The sequence below is a fragment of the Ciconia boyciana genome, chromosome 19 (assembly GCF_034638445.1).
Source record: "Ciconia boyciana chromosome 19, ASM3463844v1, whole genome shotgun sequence".
NCBI lineage: Eukaryota > Metazoa > Chordata > Aves > Ciconiiformes > Ciconiidae > Ciconia > Ciconia boyciana.
Window position 1 is genome coordinate 4,964,854 of NC_132952.1, and position 16,448 is coordinate 4,981,301.

Consider the following 16,448-nt stretch of genomic DNA (forward strand, 5'->3'; position numbering starts at 1 on the left):
GTACCCAAGGTACGCATGCGCACGCAGTCAACGTACCCAAGGTATGCAAGCGTACGCAAAGGAATCGTTTGCTTTGTAGAAAAGCCCTACGGATGTCATCGGCTTTCTGCGCAGATCTTCGCGGCCTTGCCACACATCTCCTTAGCGTGGGCCCGGCTCTCCCCACGCACTCGGGCTCCCCTCCGCACCGCCGGGCCGCCGCGGGAGCAGGGCCGGGCGGCTCCGCCCCGCCCGCACTGGGATTTTCCACGAGGCGAACGGCGGAGCCCAGCGGGCCGCCGCGGCACGTAGCGCACGCACCCGAGCCCGCCTCTGGCGCCAGGAGGCGGTAGCCAATGGGAGGGCGGCGAGGGGCCGGGCCGGCCAATGGGAGACCGGAGAGGGGCTGAGCCGACCAATGGGGGGCGGGAGGAGGGCGGCTCATCTGCCTGGGCTGGGCTATAGCCGGGCGTCCGCGCAGCCGCTCGTTCCCAGTCAGAGGCGAGGCGGCGAGCGGTGCGGAGCGGAGCAGCTGGGCCGAAGGTGAGTCTGGCGGCGGTAGGGCCTGCTGCATAAGCCCCTTCGCAGTTGTCCGCGGGGCGAGAGGTCCCGGTGGGGCCGCGGTTTCCCGTCTCCCTCCCCTGGCCTCCTCGGGCAGCAGCTCCCGAGCCCCCGCCGCTCCTGTGGGATGGGGCCGCGCCGGCCCTGCCTGCGGACGAGGCCGGGCCGAGGCGGTCTCCGAGGGGGTGCTGGCCTCCGCGGGCGTGCTTCCCGCCATACAGCGCGCCAGCCGCATCGCGGGGGCGGGGGAGGCCTGCGCCGGCCTTAGCCCCGTCAGCGTGCGCGGGGGGTGGGGTGGGGTGGGGTAAAATCTTCTGGGGAATATGGTGGGTCAAGGCTTCTTTCAAAGGCAGGGTTTAACCTCTCTCTCTTAATCATTAACAGTTGCTCTCGGATTGCGTGTCATGATTTGGACCATCTCCTCTTTAGTGGCAGTGGACGTCCTTCAGCTTCGCATCTCAAATATTTAATGTTTGATGGCAGAACTCAAATCTGTGTGCCTTAGGTCTCCCAGTGGGGTTAATTAAGTACTCCTTATCTCAAGGCAGCAGTTGTGGGGAGTAGCGCCTGACAACCTGATGTGCATTTCTGGATGTTAAGGTGTGGAAGAGAAATAGCTTCTTAACCAGCTTGCCTCGTGCAGGGTTGCAGTAGAGGATCTTGGTCTTTCTCCTGTTCCGTTACTTGACTGCTGAGTCACAGGGCAGGGCTATGACTTTCTGAGCTGGGCAGGAAGTAGTGAAGTTTGTCATCCAAGCCCACAGATTGAGGCAATGCAGTTTCAGGCCTCCATCTTATTCAACAACGAGAGAGAAAGTAGTTCAACATGTCTGTGACTTATTCCCTGCCAGGCATTATTTAAAACACATTGCATCATGTTGCAGGGCATAGAGGTGAATTAATACCATGTGGAACATGAGGGAATAGGATTGGAAGGTGCCTTTGTTGGTCCACATTTGTCCAGTTTTTAGGAGTGCTTCAGCAGTAGAATTGATATGTTAGGATATAATACGGTGAGGTCAAAGTTCTAATGAGCAGTAAGCTTTTTTTTCAGGGTGGTGATGGTATGAGACTTGTAGTCTTACAGGACCATTAAGTGTCATGTAAGACTTCCACTGATAACTGTATGGCACTTGTGTCCTAAGACACTAACTAGGATAGTTCTTTCTATGGCCAAGCTTTACTGTTGTTTTTTGATGACCATTCAGATGCTTGCAGTGCTCAGTCTTAACCCTGTCTTGACTTACAAGAAATGTGGCTACAAAATAACTCACAAGTACAGCTTGTGGTGATAAAGTTGGCCTTAAACAAAATCTCTGGAAATGATTTTAAGTTGGAGTAGTCTGCATTGGTGTTGGAGTACTGCATTTCCTGTGCAGAGCACAGGATCAGATAGGGAATAAGTGGTGATTTCTTGGACTTCAGTTGGTAGTGAAGCCAGTACTCAGAGCTGGCAGTGGTGCATCGGGCTGTAACTTAGCCTTGAAGTAGGTAATAATGTGTGCTCCTGAGAAGGTCAGGAAAGCCAGCGTGTGTGATTCCTCTCCTAAAGGGAGATGCTGACCTTGCCAGCAGATTATAGTACAAAAAAGGGTTTAAGGCAATGCATGCATTAAATATCACTCTGGTATTTGTGTGTGTTTGGCTAGTTCCATTGCTGAGTACAAAGGTCTGGAGCAGGCAGTGCTACTGATGAGCGCTCTTGCATTCAGTTAGCATTTCCACAGCTAGACCTGTGCATGGGCTGACTCACTTTCTAGATGAGTTGACTGAATTAATTGAGGCAGAACATGTAATGCTCAGCTTGTGATGAGCTAAACAGCATCAGATTTTTACCCAGGAATAGCTCAGTGGGAAAACTGTTTCTTGAACACAGAAGTGAGGGGGTTTGCAAAATGAGCCAAAAAAAAAAAAGTGTGAGGAATTTCTGGAATGGCGCAGTGGTGTGAAATGCCGCCTCCTAAAGAAAAGGGAGGGACTACTGGAGAGGTCATTTGTCAAGGACGCTTGAGTAATGTCAAACCTGGCAGATGTTCCCAATGGAAGCTCTTGCAGAGTGTATTCCTGAAGTGCCACCTTCCTCGTGAAGGTGAACAAACAGTTCTTGCATTGCATTAAGACTTCCTGTGAGCTGGCTGTGCTTTCAAAGAATGAGGCACCTAGGGTTTTGTTGCAAAGCCATGGTTCTGAAAATGAAAGTAAGGCATGGCAGGTGCCAGCCTAATAAGCTCTGAAAGGCCTTTTCAGATAAATGGGGATTCTTTCTATTAGCCATTGCTTAGTGCAAGTGCAGAGAGATAAGTGTTGGCATGGATGGGACTGATAACTGGTGAGTTGCAGGGATTTACTTCTAGCTTACGTATTTACTGATTAAAGTTAAGTGGTGGCAGCATGAAGGCCAGCTTGAACTAAGTTGTCTTGCTTCTTAGGGTAGTCATATCATTGTGTCAGTCTGTGGGTCTTACTGTAAAATTGGCAATATCTAAAAATTTTGAGCTGCCTTATATAATATGCTGCTTAGAGGCAGGACAACTGGAAGGGACACTTTAAAGCCAGGGGGACAAACCAAATGGCTACCCATGTTTTTAACATGGGGAGGGAAAAATTTCCTGTGGAGGAAGAATGAGTGTATGAAGTTAACCCCCCCACACACATATTCCATACAAGCAGCAGTATTTCTAAGGTCCCGTTCTCTTAACTTTGCCGTAACTGCAGAGGGATTCATGACCATTTCTGTAAACAGGGTTACCACCCACATTGGCTTGCCAAAAAGCCAGCTTCCAGATAGTTCCACTTCTGAGGCTGAGCTTTCTTTGCAGATGAACTGGGTTTGGTGCCAGTCGATGGCTTACAGGCATTTGTATGACTTGATTTTTAAGATGTAGCTGAGATTACATAAAGCGTTCCTTCCTGCAGTTTTCTTAAGGAAGCGTGCGTAGATAATGTGAGAAAGGGGGGAAAGGAAGTATTCAAAAGATTGTGGTGATTTTTCTTCCTTTTAAGAGGAGAAGCTATTCCTGAAAATACTCAAGACAGGGTGTAACTATTAATGCAAGTTCTTAATTAGAGCTGTGACTGTTTCTATTTCAAGCTAGCTTACATTTGGCTCTGAACAGCTGCTGTGCATACCAAGAACTGTTGCACTTTAGTCTTTTATCAAAAAGAATTCTAACTAGTAGCAGAGATTTCCTGTATTAGGATTGCTTGGCCGCTCTTATGCGGTGAGGTGACATTCCCTGAGATCTCTCTGGAAACAAAGCTTCTGGTTTTAGACTGTTCTTCCCAGTTAGGTTGACATTTCTGTCCTCTCAGCATAGGACTCTCACCAAGTATAAGAAGTTTTCCCAGTTGAAATAGTGTGAAGTGATGTTTTTGAACTGTTCTCGTGACTACAGGATATAAATATCAAGCTGATGCTAGCAGCAGCAGTTGCTGTGTGCTGAGGAGTACAAGGCTTGTGAATTCCCTGGGGAGGGTGTCTGAGGGGGTCTCTGTGCCCCTGGCACCCTTGTGCTGTGTAGGACCAGGTGGCAGGCCTCATGAGAGGTGAGTGAGAGTTGGGTGGTGCCAGCTGTGCCTGTGGCCAGTTCAAGCTGCTGGAAGCAACATAAAACCGGTCTCTAGGGAGCACCAGCAATCAGGGCCTGGAAACAGGGAGTGGTGTCTGTTGGGAGCAGCATCAGCAGGTTGTGTGGCAGCAGCTCTAGTGGGAAGGGTGTGCCAGTGTTTAGGCTGCTGCCTGCTCTGCTCACCTGCAGGCTTACGCTGCAACCTGATGGTCACCCTACCTCAACTGGTGGCTGTGCAAGCCTACCCAGAAGCTTGAGGTCTCCAGGCAATTAGAAGGATGACATCTTTCAAAAGAGTTACCACTTTATTACTGGTCTCTGCCCCCTCCCCCCCCCTCCAAGAACTGTAAGGAGACTGTGACCTGCTGAAAGGAAATGGTGTCTGCTTGCCACAACTGCAAAGCTGTGGCTGAAAGCCAGACAGAAGCACTACAGCTTACCTGTGCTGATGTTTCTACCCAAACAGTCCTCCCAAGGACTGGTATAGCTGTTCAGACCTTAGGTTGCATGGAACTTCAGTATCTGGAAGTCCCCCTGGCACATGAAGGCAGCAGTGGATGTCATAGCTGCAAGTGCAACCATGGGAAAAACTCCTCAAACAAGTAGCTATGTTACAGAGGAGCTCAATAGGCAATGCAGTATCCAGGGATGTGAGCAGGAGAAAGATGTGGTATTGCGTGCTGTCCCAGGCTGAGCCCTGCCTTAATGCTGTGCAAGGGGAAGGTAAACCTGAATTCAGCCTCGAGCTAGCTGATGCAAGTAATGCATGAGATGAAGAAGACTGGACCCATGTCTCCACTTGGGGTGGAAGAACCTTCCCCAGTCCTCTGAAATGCTCCTGCATAACAGATATGATGCTCTGGGGTTGAGGAATAAAGAGCATTTGAGTAATAGACAGGATCCAGGAAAAGCAAACCATGCAAAGTTGATCCAGCCACCCACCCGCATTAGAACCGGTGCCACCAGAAAAGCATGTAAGGTATTGGTAATTAGAGATTCCTTACTGAGAGGCACTGAAGCACCCATTTTCCATTCAGACAATTTCTCTAGAGAAGTTTGCTGCCCTACTAAAGCTTGCATTCGTGACATCACTGAGAGGCTGCCAAGCCTGGTGAGCCCTACAAATTATCATCTGCTCCTACTGTTCTGTGTAGGTTCTCATGATACTGCAACAAGATAACTTGGAAACATCAAAAGACTCTATTGTCCCTTGGAGCAATGTTAAAAGGATCAGGAGCCCAGGTGGTGTTCTCCTCTATCCACCCTGGCAGAGGAAGGGGTTCAGGAAGGAGGAGATGAATTAAACAGGTGATTGCCTGGCTGCCTAGCTGGTGCCATACTCAGGATTTTGGCTTTTGTGATCATGGATCAACCTTTGAGAAGCTGGGTCTTTTGGGAGCTGATAGGATTCACCTGACCAAGTGGGGCAAGGGCATTTTTGCCAACAACAAAAACAGCTGGTTTTTGAGCAACCTGATGTAGTGAAAGATGTCCCCGCTCTGTGGCAGGGGTGTTGAACTAGGTGATCTTTGAAGGTCCCTTTCAACCCAAACAATTCTATGATTAATGCTAAACTCTTCTTTTCAGGTGTTAAAGATGTCCATTCTCAAGATCCATGCCCGTGAAATCTTTGACTCTCGTGGGAATCCCACTGTTGAGGTAGACCTCTTTACCAACAAAGGTGAGTCCTTAGCTGTAGATGTTTATTCCTTGTATCTGATAGAACCGAAGAGGCAGACAAAAGTATACAAACTGTCCTGTTCTAGCAGTGGAATTGTGCTTCCTCCTTCCTCCATACATATAACATGTTCCTGAGCTTGTTATGGGACTTGCAGGAAAAACCTCTACCTCATTCTACTGGGATGAATTTGCTGAGCTCAAGAGATTGGCCTGGACAGTGAAGGGTTTTTTGAAGTATGCTGCTGCTTACAGTCAAAATTGTGCAAGTGTTAATCCAAACCTGCCTTCCTCCCCTTGCCCTGAGCGTAAACTGGGATAGCGTTTGCAAACTCAGAGTTAACGAGGCCTTCATTCCCGTCCTTAAGCAGTTGCTAATGGTCTTAGTTTTCAGTGTTCCCTAAACTCTGTATGACTGCACTTGAGGTTTAATTCTTGATTTGTCTAGCAGTTGCTTTGTGTAATGAAACAGTCTTTGCTGTTGAGTTGAATCTTGGATAATGGTTTCTTCTCTGTATAAGTACTCAGGCATGACTAAACTTGTCTAATTGGGTTTTCACATAGAACATCCTATATTTTTAATTATTATAGGACTTTTCCCTTGGTCTGTTAGTTGTTCATCCCACATCTGATAGGATCTGACAAAGGCATTGTGCAAACACATACCAGTGTGGTTTGGTGGAATGAGCAAACACAATAGCTGTAATACACTAACTAGCTGATCTTTCTGCCTCACAAGATTAATGCGGTCATTTAATGAGATTGCCCCTCCTAAGGTCTTTGCTGTAGTGGGATAAGGGAAAGACTGGAGACTGAAGCTGGCGTCTTGAACCACAGGCAGAACAGACTTCAGTGTACCGATTTGCTCAAAGTTCAGCATCCTTTGCTGGAAGAATGGGCTGTCTGGATGGCTGTGTTGTCAGAAGAGCTCAGAACTCATACTAACAAAATAGGCCTCCTAATTGTCCCTTGTATGCTCTATCTCAGAAGAATTTAACAGCTTGCCTGCCAGACTGAGCTCAAAAGTAGATTCAGTGAATAAAGCTACCTTTTTGGAAGGGGAATGGATGACTTTCCTAACTTAAACACTTGAAATGCACAATGGAAGAGAATGAGTGAGTCAGCTTGCTGTTGATCAGTATGAGGGAGACACTGATGATTTGGTGATGCTGTGAAGGAGCGGACAGATCTCAGGATTGCTGTATACGTGAGCAGAGATGTGGTTTAGAGATTACCTCTCCCGTCTCCAGGGATGGAAGTATGTGGTAGGCTGGGATGGTGTATGGGTGGAGAATGTTTTGCAGGTTTGAATGTGCTAAGATGGTTCTTTTTTTCTGTTGTAAACAGGTCTGTTCAGAGCTGCTGTTCCCAGCGGTGCCTCAACTGGAGTCTATGAAGCTCTGGAGCTTCGTGACAATGACAAGACACGCTACATGGGGAAAGGTATACCTGAATTTTGGTACCTAGCTTGGCCTATTACAATGGCTGTGTTGCTGCATATGTTTATGCCAGATTGTAGCAGAAGACACATGGGCTCCTTTACTGCTGTCCATATTCTGTACCAGGCATGGCAATTAAGCAAAAGCTGTGGAGGTTAGCAGTGAGATGATAGCAACATGCACAACATGTGGGTTGTGGGGCAGACATCAAGCACAGACTGCTGGATTCCCCAGGGGACAATGTAGAGAGTGACTCTGCCTCCAGCAGTGCAGCTACATAGTGGTGGAGATCACTGTACCCCCGTAGGTGGGTATGTGAAGCTCAGGCATGTCAGCTGGGTGATAACGTCTCCAGTGCAGTATGCCCAAACATACTTTGTTACACCACTCCTGTTGCCCTGCACGTTGGTGCATGTCAGAGTACAGAGCACTTAAGTAGTGTGTCATAAGAGCATCTAAAGAGCACTTTAGTAGTGTGTCGTAAAAGCATCTAAACTACCTGCTCCTAAAGGCTTGGTGGTACTGCAGCTAGTCACAAGATCTCTTCGTAGACCAAATTTTGAAAGAACTGTTAAATATATCTGCTCTGGCACTACAGACTCCTTAGATCCCAGCATGTTAAATCCTGAATGTGAGGTTTATGCCGACTGCTGACCACAGCTAATGTGCAGCTTTACTCCGCTAATGATGGAAGATACTTTTGTTTTGGACTGCATAATAGCTAAAGCCTCTCCAGCTTTTTGCCTGTCATTATAGGTAGCCAGGATACTTAAGTCTGTGTTAGTGGTATAATGTTTTAGTTGTCTGGGGACTGATTGTATGTTCTGAAAGGAAACTAAACATAGCAGTCACCAGACTGGCGTGGGAACATGTATGAGGGAAAATGAATAGCCACATGCAAGATGTCGTTACCTAATAAACATCCTAATAGTAGTTCTTGTGACTACTCTGAGGGCTTGGACAGTCAGGACTCCTCTTTAGCTTGCTGCTGTTAAAGCATTGGTGATGCCTTGAAAGTATATGCAATCAACTTATCTTTTGGCAGGGAGAGAGAATTACTTGTCTTCAAACTTTTCTGCCAGTCAGGTGAAAGGAAGCTGAAATACTTTGTGTCTATTAAGAAAGAGTGGTTAGGGTGGATAACTACTGAATGGAACTTGGAGAGCCTTGTCTGAGAAGATTCATGGTTGTTATTACTTTAACACAGAATAAACTCCTAGATGACTGAATATCCCAATGAGCTTATGCTGTTTACCTAGGGCACTTTCTTGAGAAGAGTAAATGTGTACTTACCTCAGTGTGCTAAACGTGTGTGTGCTTAGACCTGTTAAATCTGATCCTACAGGCAGTTCTTCATGACACTTAACTAGACAGTAGTCTGAGCTTCCACAACAGGCTATCACAGCTGAAGGTTTTTGTCAGCTGGGGAATAACATGAGTTATGAAAAAAAAATCATCAAATGGGATGAGTTGCAGATAGCTGGTAGGTCTTTTGTAATATAAAGCTGCAGACTTTGGCCATTTAAAAGGCAATTAATGTGGCTCAGGGTGCACTTAATTAGCATTCACCAGTTCTGAAGCTTAGGTCTTCATAAATCTTTGAACAGTATACAGGGATGACAATATTCCTTAGGCTAATATTGGTAGCTGGCTAATGATGGTCTCTGCTTATGGGGAAGAAACAAGGTCATACTGGAACTGCTGGTTTACACAATGGTGGGTCCACATAGATTAAAAGGATGGTGCTGTGTTCGTGCTTTATTCCCTGTCTGAAGCCAGGAGCAGACAGTCAATTTCTGTGCCTGCATCCAGGTACAGAGACAGTGTACTTCAGCTTTGTATCACGTGTAAAACGTGTGCTAAGGTGATGCTTTAGCAATGTTACAAAACGATAGCAGATAGTGAAATGTCTGAGCTGCTGCACGCTTAACTTCTGGGGAAACCTTTTTCTTTCCCCTTACTCATGCATTCTATGAATGGATAGGAGTAGCCTGTCCTAAAACCTTTTCTAAATGCTGTCATTCAGCCACTTGATGTTTGGGTCCACAAGGGTGTTTGCAATAGTATGGAAACCTGGGTGGAAAGACAAAGACAGCCTTGCTGGCTGATGCACAGTTTTCTCTACCCTTTGAACCCTTTTGTTTCTAGTCTGCTGCTCAGTATCAGACACTTGCTGACTTGTAGGTCTGTTTACCTATTTGTGTCCTTTTCTTGTTCTTGCATGACTGGCTTTGGTTTTGGCTGAGAGTCTTCATCTCTTCCTTGATTCTCTTGTCCATTTCGCTTCTGTCAGGTGTATCCAGAGCCGTTAAATATGTTAACGAGTTCCTGGGGACAGCATTGTGTACACAGGTAATGGATGTGCTTTCAGTGCAACCTTGTCACTTGGATGAATTTCTCCAGTGCATGGTCTTGCAAACTAACATTGCAGCAGGCATTCCTAGATGATGCTTACTTCATGCAACTTCCATTCAGTTGAGATGACCTCTGTAAGTGTTCAGATTTGGCTGTAAGCTCAGGTTGGATTGGGGTTTGAATAGCATGAGGTGGTATTCTTGAGATGTTATTGTTACTGAGATCGCCTACTAATGCCTGCATAGCCAGTGTGGTTGACCAGTGTCCGATTTGCTTGTTCCTTCCAGGTGTCTCAAAAGCTGTTGAGCACGTCAATAAAACAATTGCGCCTGCACTGATTAGCAAGGTAGGAGCAATCTGTCTTCTGCTAACATCCGTTAATGCCAGTCCAGTGCATCCTACCTGATGGGTTGTCTCTCTAGAGACGGTTACAGGAACTGTATTACATGGAGGGGTGTTAGCCTGTGTATTGGAACGCATGTGAACAAACTGACCTACAGCAATTGCTTTGCTTAATAACTGCATATCTAACACACAATCAAAACAATCCCTAGCAGCCTGGTGTTGTAGTGTGCAGAAATACTTAAGTACCTGGGAACTTCAGTGATGTGCAGTTAAAACACAAGCTGCTTTATGCTTAAAAGGGTGGCTGAATGATGGGGAGGGACTGGAGTTTTTTCTGAGCTGGCTAGTTTGGAAGGGAATCTGAAGGGATCTTAGTAAAGTCTGCTTGGGTGAGATTCCTGTGCCCTTGGTGGGCACTAAGCCCTAGCTAGAAAGAATGGTGCAAAACTAAGTGGTAATGCATAAAGTGATTGCACGTTCTTAGTGACAGCTCCAAACATTATCTGTTAAGTTACAAATGGGTGTATGTTGTGAGCAAGCTGGTTGTCTCTGAGCTTGTGCTAAAGGGGCAGGGGACATAAACTGGGGCTTTCTCCTATAGAGAAAGAGATATCTCACAGGTAGTAGTGTAAATGTCAGGAAGTCAAGGGACATGACAGCCTTACAGCTCTGAATGTGAAGAACAAAACGAGCTTTTGATGTGTCCAGCTTACCTGTCAGCCTTGGTCTGCTGGAAGTGACCAGAAGATGCTGCTGTGTGATAATGACAAGAACTAGTCTCTTCAGCTGTTGGTAGTTGCCCTTAAGCAGTTTTTGAGGCCTGTCAGGGAAATAAAAATGCAGTGGGTAGAGCCCATGTAGAGCCATGTTTGGTGTCAAGCAGTGCTTTGCTTGCTTCTCTCTGCAGAATGTCAACGTTGTGGAGCAAGAAAAGATTGACAAACTGATGCTGGAAATGGATGGATCGGAGAACAAATGTAAGTGGGCTTTGTGTTGCAGTGGGGTGTGAAAAGGTGAAGACTGGTTTTATAGAATTCAAGCTTACCTTATCAGAAACAATGGGCAGTGCATGGCCGTGGCATATGCTGTGCACTTCCATAACCAAGACCATAGTGCTGGTATTGCTGAGTCTCTTTATGAAGACATAACACTTCTGTAAACAATTTCTTCCTATTGCAGCCAAATTTGGTGCCAATGCCATCTTGGGTGTATCTCTGGCTGTATGCAAAGCTGGTGCTGCTGAGAAGGGTGTCCCCTTGTACCGTCACATTGCTGACCTTGCTGGAAATGCCGAAGTCATTCTTCCAGTTCCTGTAAGTCTCTTGATAGGGCTAGCTCAAGACTTGATCTGACCAGATGCTTCATGATGTCTTGTGGTCTTGGATCAAGTTTTCTAGAGAATGAAGACTCTTAACATAAATGCTGTTAGAATGTTTCAAGGTAAATTGATAATGTTTCTTTTTGGTTACTCCAAGGCTTTCAACGTGATCAATGGTGGCTCCCATGCTGGCAATAAGCTGGCTATGCAGGAGTTCATGATCCTCCCTGTGGGTGCTGACAGTTTCAAGGAGGCAATGCGCATTGGTGCAGAGGTCTATCACAATCTAAAGAATGTAATCAAGGAGAAGTATGGCAAGGATGCAACCAACGTGGGTGATGAGGGTGGCTTTGCCCCCAACATATTGGAAAATAAAGAAGGTAAGAACGAGCTAAGTATGGGAGGAGGCATAAAACTGATAGCCAGAGAATGAAGGCCATACCTGTCCAGTATGAATGGAAAGAGGATCAGTAGGTTGTAGGGCTTGCTGCTGTTTCTTTGCTCTGCTTCTATCCTGACAGACTTTCCAAGGTGTGCTGTACTGGTGTGGTCCAGTATAGGACCACAGAGCTATTCCCTTGGACATCAGTTTATGCAGCTTGACAGGATGGCTTTGACTGCAGTGCCTCATTACTGTAGCACCTTAAGGGAATCTTACCACCTTCTAGTTGAAAAGTGGTGTAGGAATGTCTGCATGCATTGCAGGTTTCCGGGAAGTCAGTAGTGAAAGTTTAGTGGAGCTGTTTTTCTGCTGACAAAGGAGGAAAACAGTTTGAGCTGTGTGGGGGAGTGCATGAAGGCTTGCCTGGGAAGTTGAGGCATTTGCTGCTTCCACAGCCAAACAGTTGTGTTCAGAAACCTGTGGGGGAGGGAGGCAGTTTGTCTTGCAGAAAGTGAAATACCTGTTCCTGTGAAAACTGTACCAGAAGAGCTTTTTTTTCTGCCTCTCTTGCAGAAATGGAGCTGCTAATAAGCCAGTAGAATACTAGAACTCTTAAGTTACTTGTTACTTTAAAGCTGTTAGTTGTATTATTGTTGAAGGTGGCCTCTGAACTGCATTGCCTCTTCTGACACGGAAGATACTGAGCCAGCACCAGAAATCAGGGTGTTTCTGAATCCCACAGTTGCATGCAGCTCTTGCTAGGTCTCTACCCTAGTAGACATCAGTGAAGATGACCTTGAATGACTATTACAGTTGAAGGAGTTTCTGTTGCTGGCAGCAACTGCTTTTGCAGTTTGTACTACATGAACATCTTTAAAAAAAAAAAACAAACCACAACACACACACAAAAAACCCCAGACAAAAACACTTGATCTAAGCTTCCCGCTGTAAATAGCCTGGCTCACCCAGCTGCTTGGCTTTGAGTCAGGGGTGACTGGGAGAGTCTTGCTGGTCGTGACCATACTGAATTTCCTCGCTTGGACTCTGCCAAACAGGGTAGCATAGTGGGTAGTATCCAGAGACTCCTACTGAGTAGTTCTGTTCCTTCCTCTGCATATAAATGTGCAAGTGGAGAACAGGTAGATGCAAAGAGAGGGTGCCCTGTGCAGAGGCAGGATGAGTGTCACATTGCCTGTCGGGGTTTGGAGGGTCAAAACCTGATCTGGAGCTAAAAGAGATTAATGTGGAGTCACTGCTTCCTGCCCACATGCTAAAAGCTGAAAGAGGATGTAGTATCATCTAGTATTAAGCTTTCTGGGCTGACATGTAGTCCTGCCTGAAGAGATTATGAATCCCATAATGGTGTCTCAAGGGTATTACAAGCTAAAAGCAGTATTAAAGTAATATCTTGTTCCAGTCAGTTCAGAAGTGGGAGAGTTTAAGAACCTTTTCTATGCAGCCTTTGTGCTTTCTGTAGGGGGTGATGGAGGTTCTTTGCCAAGTGAATGTACTGTTGGTAAATGAATAGCTTTGAGTTGTTTGGGAGGAACTCAGAAATACCTTACTGTGTTTCAGCTCTGGAGTTGCTGAAGACTGCTATCAGCAAAGCTGGCTACACTGAAAAGGTGGTCATTGGCATGGATGTGGCTGCCTCAGAGTTCTACCGTGATGGAAAGTATGACCTGGACTTCAAATCCCCTGATGATCCCAGCAGATATATTTCTGCCGATCAGCTGGCTGACCTGTACAAGGGCTTTGTCAAGAACTACCCCTGTAAGTGGTTCTTCAAGAAGCACAGTAGTAGTGGCAAATGGGGGTGGTTGCTGAAGGGAAGAGGTAGGATGCAGCCTCCTTTATAAGGGAGATCAAGAGCAGAACAAACAGCTAGCCTTTTAGGGGTCTTGAGAATGTTCTTTGAGGTGGGTAGTATTTGGCTGCAGCACTCTGGTACCACTGCTTTCAAGCAAGACCTTTCAGGGTGGCATTGTCTTAAAGCTCCTTGTATCCCTCTGCAGTGGTGTCCATTGAAGACCCCTTTGACCAGGATGACTGGGCTGCCTGGAAGAAGTTCACTGGCAGTGTTGGCATCCAGGTGGTTGGTGATGATCTGACTGTGACCAATCCAAAGCGTATTGCCAAGGCTGTGGAGGAGAAATCCTGCAACTGCCTCCTCCTTAAGGTCAACCAGATTGGCTCTGTGACAGAGTCTCTGCAAGCGTAAGTTCTTCCCTCTTGGCCGTGCCAGGGAGGGGGATTGTCTCATTGAGGGAGATGAACATATAGACCAGAGCTAGTGGGATAGAAATTGGTTGATTGGGCATCTGTGAAGGGAGAACAACTCTTAACTGATAGAGGGAGGATATTGGCAAGTAAACCTGTACCTTTGTGGTCTTGCAGTCACGTAGGCAGCTATCAAACAACTTCACCAGGTCTAAGCATGTGTAAAAGCAGCTCTTTATCATTGCGTTGTCACATGGTCCTAACCCTAGCATGTACCAAAGGGCAGCTCTGTCTTGCCAAAGCAAGGAGCGCCTGCCACTTGGCAGCATCACTAGAGGAAAGGCTGCTACGCAAGTAGGCATGGTGTGAGGCTTCCTCTGTTTATCTCTTCTAGCTGCAAGCTTGCCCAGTCCAATGGCTGGGGTGTGATGGTGAGTCATCGCTCTGGAGAAACAGAAGATACCTTCATTGCTGATCTGGTGGTTGGTCTCTGCACTGGTCAGGTTGGTATCTGTAGCTGCTGTAGTTTGCCTTTTTGCTTGATGAGATAATACGGTGATGAAGCCAGACTGCACAGCAGATGGGGTCTGCTCTGAATTAAGGCATGCAGATTTGCTGTTTCTGTATATAGGAAGCTGATCTGTCTAATGGGAGTGTGACGAGGGAACATGTTATCTTGTGTAAACTCACCTTTAACCACCAATTTAAAAAAATCTTAGTCAACTCTGGTGGGTGTATTGGGGTTTCCTGATACTGAAGCTGTTAGGAAATGAACAATCTTTATTGCTCCCAAGCCCTATCCTGTTTGAGTAGACAGCTATTTAGAGCCTGATGCTGAAATAAAGCTTGTGATTATGCTTATTACTCTAAACAGAATAGAATAGTTTTGTGTTGGCATCTGTGGCCTTATTTCTGCTATAGTTCTCTACTAACTTTCTGATTTCTCTTTCAGATCAAAACTGGCGCCCCTTGCCGATCTGAGCGTCTAGCCAAGTACAACCAGCTGCTGAGGTGAGACTCTTGGCAGGGGGAAAGGGTTGAGGGTTAAGCCTGACACAGAACGGATGCTGCACTAATGCATTTGGGGCACAGCTTGGTCTTCTGCAGCTTAAGGACACAAACTGACGCTGGCAGAGGTGCTTTTGGGCTGGTGTTGTGCTTGTGGAGCTGGCTGTAGCCTAAACAATGAGTTGGATGGGTAATGTCTGTAACACACGCTAGAGGGGAAGGTCATACAAAAGCATCCTGTGATACTAGATAAGAGACACTGTCCTTCTGTGTGCATGATGCAGTTCCCTTGGGCAAGCATGTAAAACGTTTGGGTGAAGTTATGCAAGATGGGTGGTACTGACCTGTTGAACGTGCACATAACTGAAGTTGCTTGGTGGGAACTGGCTTGTGACTCTGGTAGCATCCTCAGTACCAGGTAGATGAGGTGATTTAGCATAAGGCCAGCAGCTGTGCTGACACAGGAGTTCTACACTGTCTGACACCCAGCACTCTCTTCCCTTTCCATCAGAATTGAAGAAGAGCTTGGCAGCAAGGCCCGTTTCGCTGGAAGGAACTTCAGGAACCCTCGTGTCAACTAAGCTGTGTGGATCAGTCAACCCCTCTTCTGGTTTAAAGCACGAGATGTCGACTTAGATCACAATTACCTGTACTAGAAAGATATGGGCAGCTGAAGGAAAAAGACCAGTTTGCAGGTCCTCTTTCCCCTAGACGATCCCTTCACCTAGTGTTTTCACCAACTCTGATCTGTTACTTGTAATGCTGTACTGCTTTTGTAGAACAGTCCTGTGGGGGGTTTCTGTGCATTGAACACCCTCTGGGATCATGACCTTGTGACTCTGGGCATAAACACTTTAATTCCTTTCTCTGCCTGTCTGGTCTTCAACGTTTGGAGCTGTGTGACTTGCAGTGCAGCAAGAGGTACCTGCAGACAGAAATAGTAGTGTTTTTACATGTGATAAATAAAAGCATCAAACAACCCAACAAAGTGTGGCTTTCGGTTACTTTGGGGGAGACTGTGGAGCAGGGATACCTACCTCAGTATAATCATAGCCTGTTTCAAAGCCGTTCTGCAGGGAGCAAGAGTTGGACTGCTGTCACTGTGGCCATGGGCTGGGCTTAAGTTGCTTTGTGGCAAACAGGCAAAAAATTAGCTGAATGTATGTGCCTGCTATCAAGAGGTGGCCTTCAAGGATATGTTTAGTCATTGGGAAGGGGGACTAAGAGTATGTTTCTAGCCCCTAGATCAATTGTTGATCCTGCAGGGGAAGAGAAAAAGCCCAGAGGTCTTCCTTCATTTATGAAAGAGGAGGTGTATCCTGACAAGGGCTGTGATTAACCTTTATCATGGACGTTGCAGATGTCTGCTTGTCAGTCTTGTCACTGCATTACTGAAAAAATTCAGTGATAGCCTTGGCTTTTAGCAAGAGGTTGGCACAGCATTAACCATGTTGAAAGGGAGTTTGTAACCTCCATCTTGATCTGCTGCTATGAGGAGATGTAGCTCGACAGGACGTGAGTCGTAGAACAGTACTGTTCCAGAACCCTTGTGCTTTGTTAATAGCGCTCTAATAGAAGGTGTAATTGGAAGTTGA

At 46.5% G+C, this 16,448-nt stretch overlaps 1 protein-coding gene across 2 annotated transcripts; it reads left to right on the forward strand.

Moving 5' to 3' along the window:
* Positions 1 to 402: 402 nt before the first annotated feature.
* On the forward strand, positions 403 to 15,841 carry ENO1 (enolase 1). 2 transcript variants are annotated; one of them, XM_072883543.1, is made up of 12 exons: positions 403 to 522; positions 5,697 to 5,790; positions 7,134 to 7,229; positions 9,519 to 9,577; positions 10,833 to 10,902; positions 11,105 to 11,238; positions 11,401 to 11,623; positions 13,201 to 13,398; positions 13,641 to 13,842; positions 14,240 to 14,348; positions 14,798 to 14,856; positions 15,365 to 15,841. In XM_072883543.1, exons 2-12 carry the CDS (start codon positions 5,706 to 5,708, stop codon positions 15,432 to 15,434), a joined length of 1,305 nt encoding a protein of 434 aa, XP_072739644.1. In that variant the 5' UTR covers positions 403 to 522; positions 5,697 to 5,705; the 3' UTR covers positions 15,435 to 15,841. The 2 variants fall into 2 exon arrangements, with proteins under 2 accessions (XP_072739644.1, XP_072739643.1); XM_072883542.1 differs by lacking the exon at positions 9,519 to 9,577 and adding an exon at positions 9,868 to 9,926 and having other exon boundaries at positions 404 to 522.
* The last annotated feature ends 607 nt before the right edge of the window (positions 15,842 to 16,448 follow it).

Bases quoted from the DNA above. Each gene is read 5' to 3' on its own strand.
- ENO1 (XM_072883543.1), top strand. From the start codon at position 5,706: ATGTCCATTCTCAAGATCCATGCCCGTGAAATCTTTGACTCTCGTGGG. The intron at 7,230-9,518 runs GTATACCTGAAT...CGCTTCTGTCAG, and splicing joins GACACGCTACATGGGGAAAG to GTGTATCCAGAGCCGTTAAA. The intron at 14,857-15,364 runs GTGAGACTCTTG...CCTTTCCATCAG, and splicing joins AAGTACAACCAGCTGCTGAG to AATTGAAGAAGAGCTTGGCA.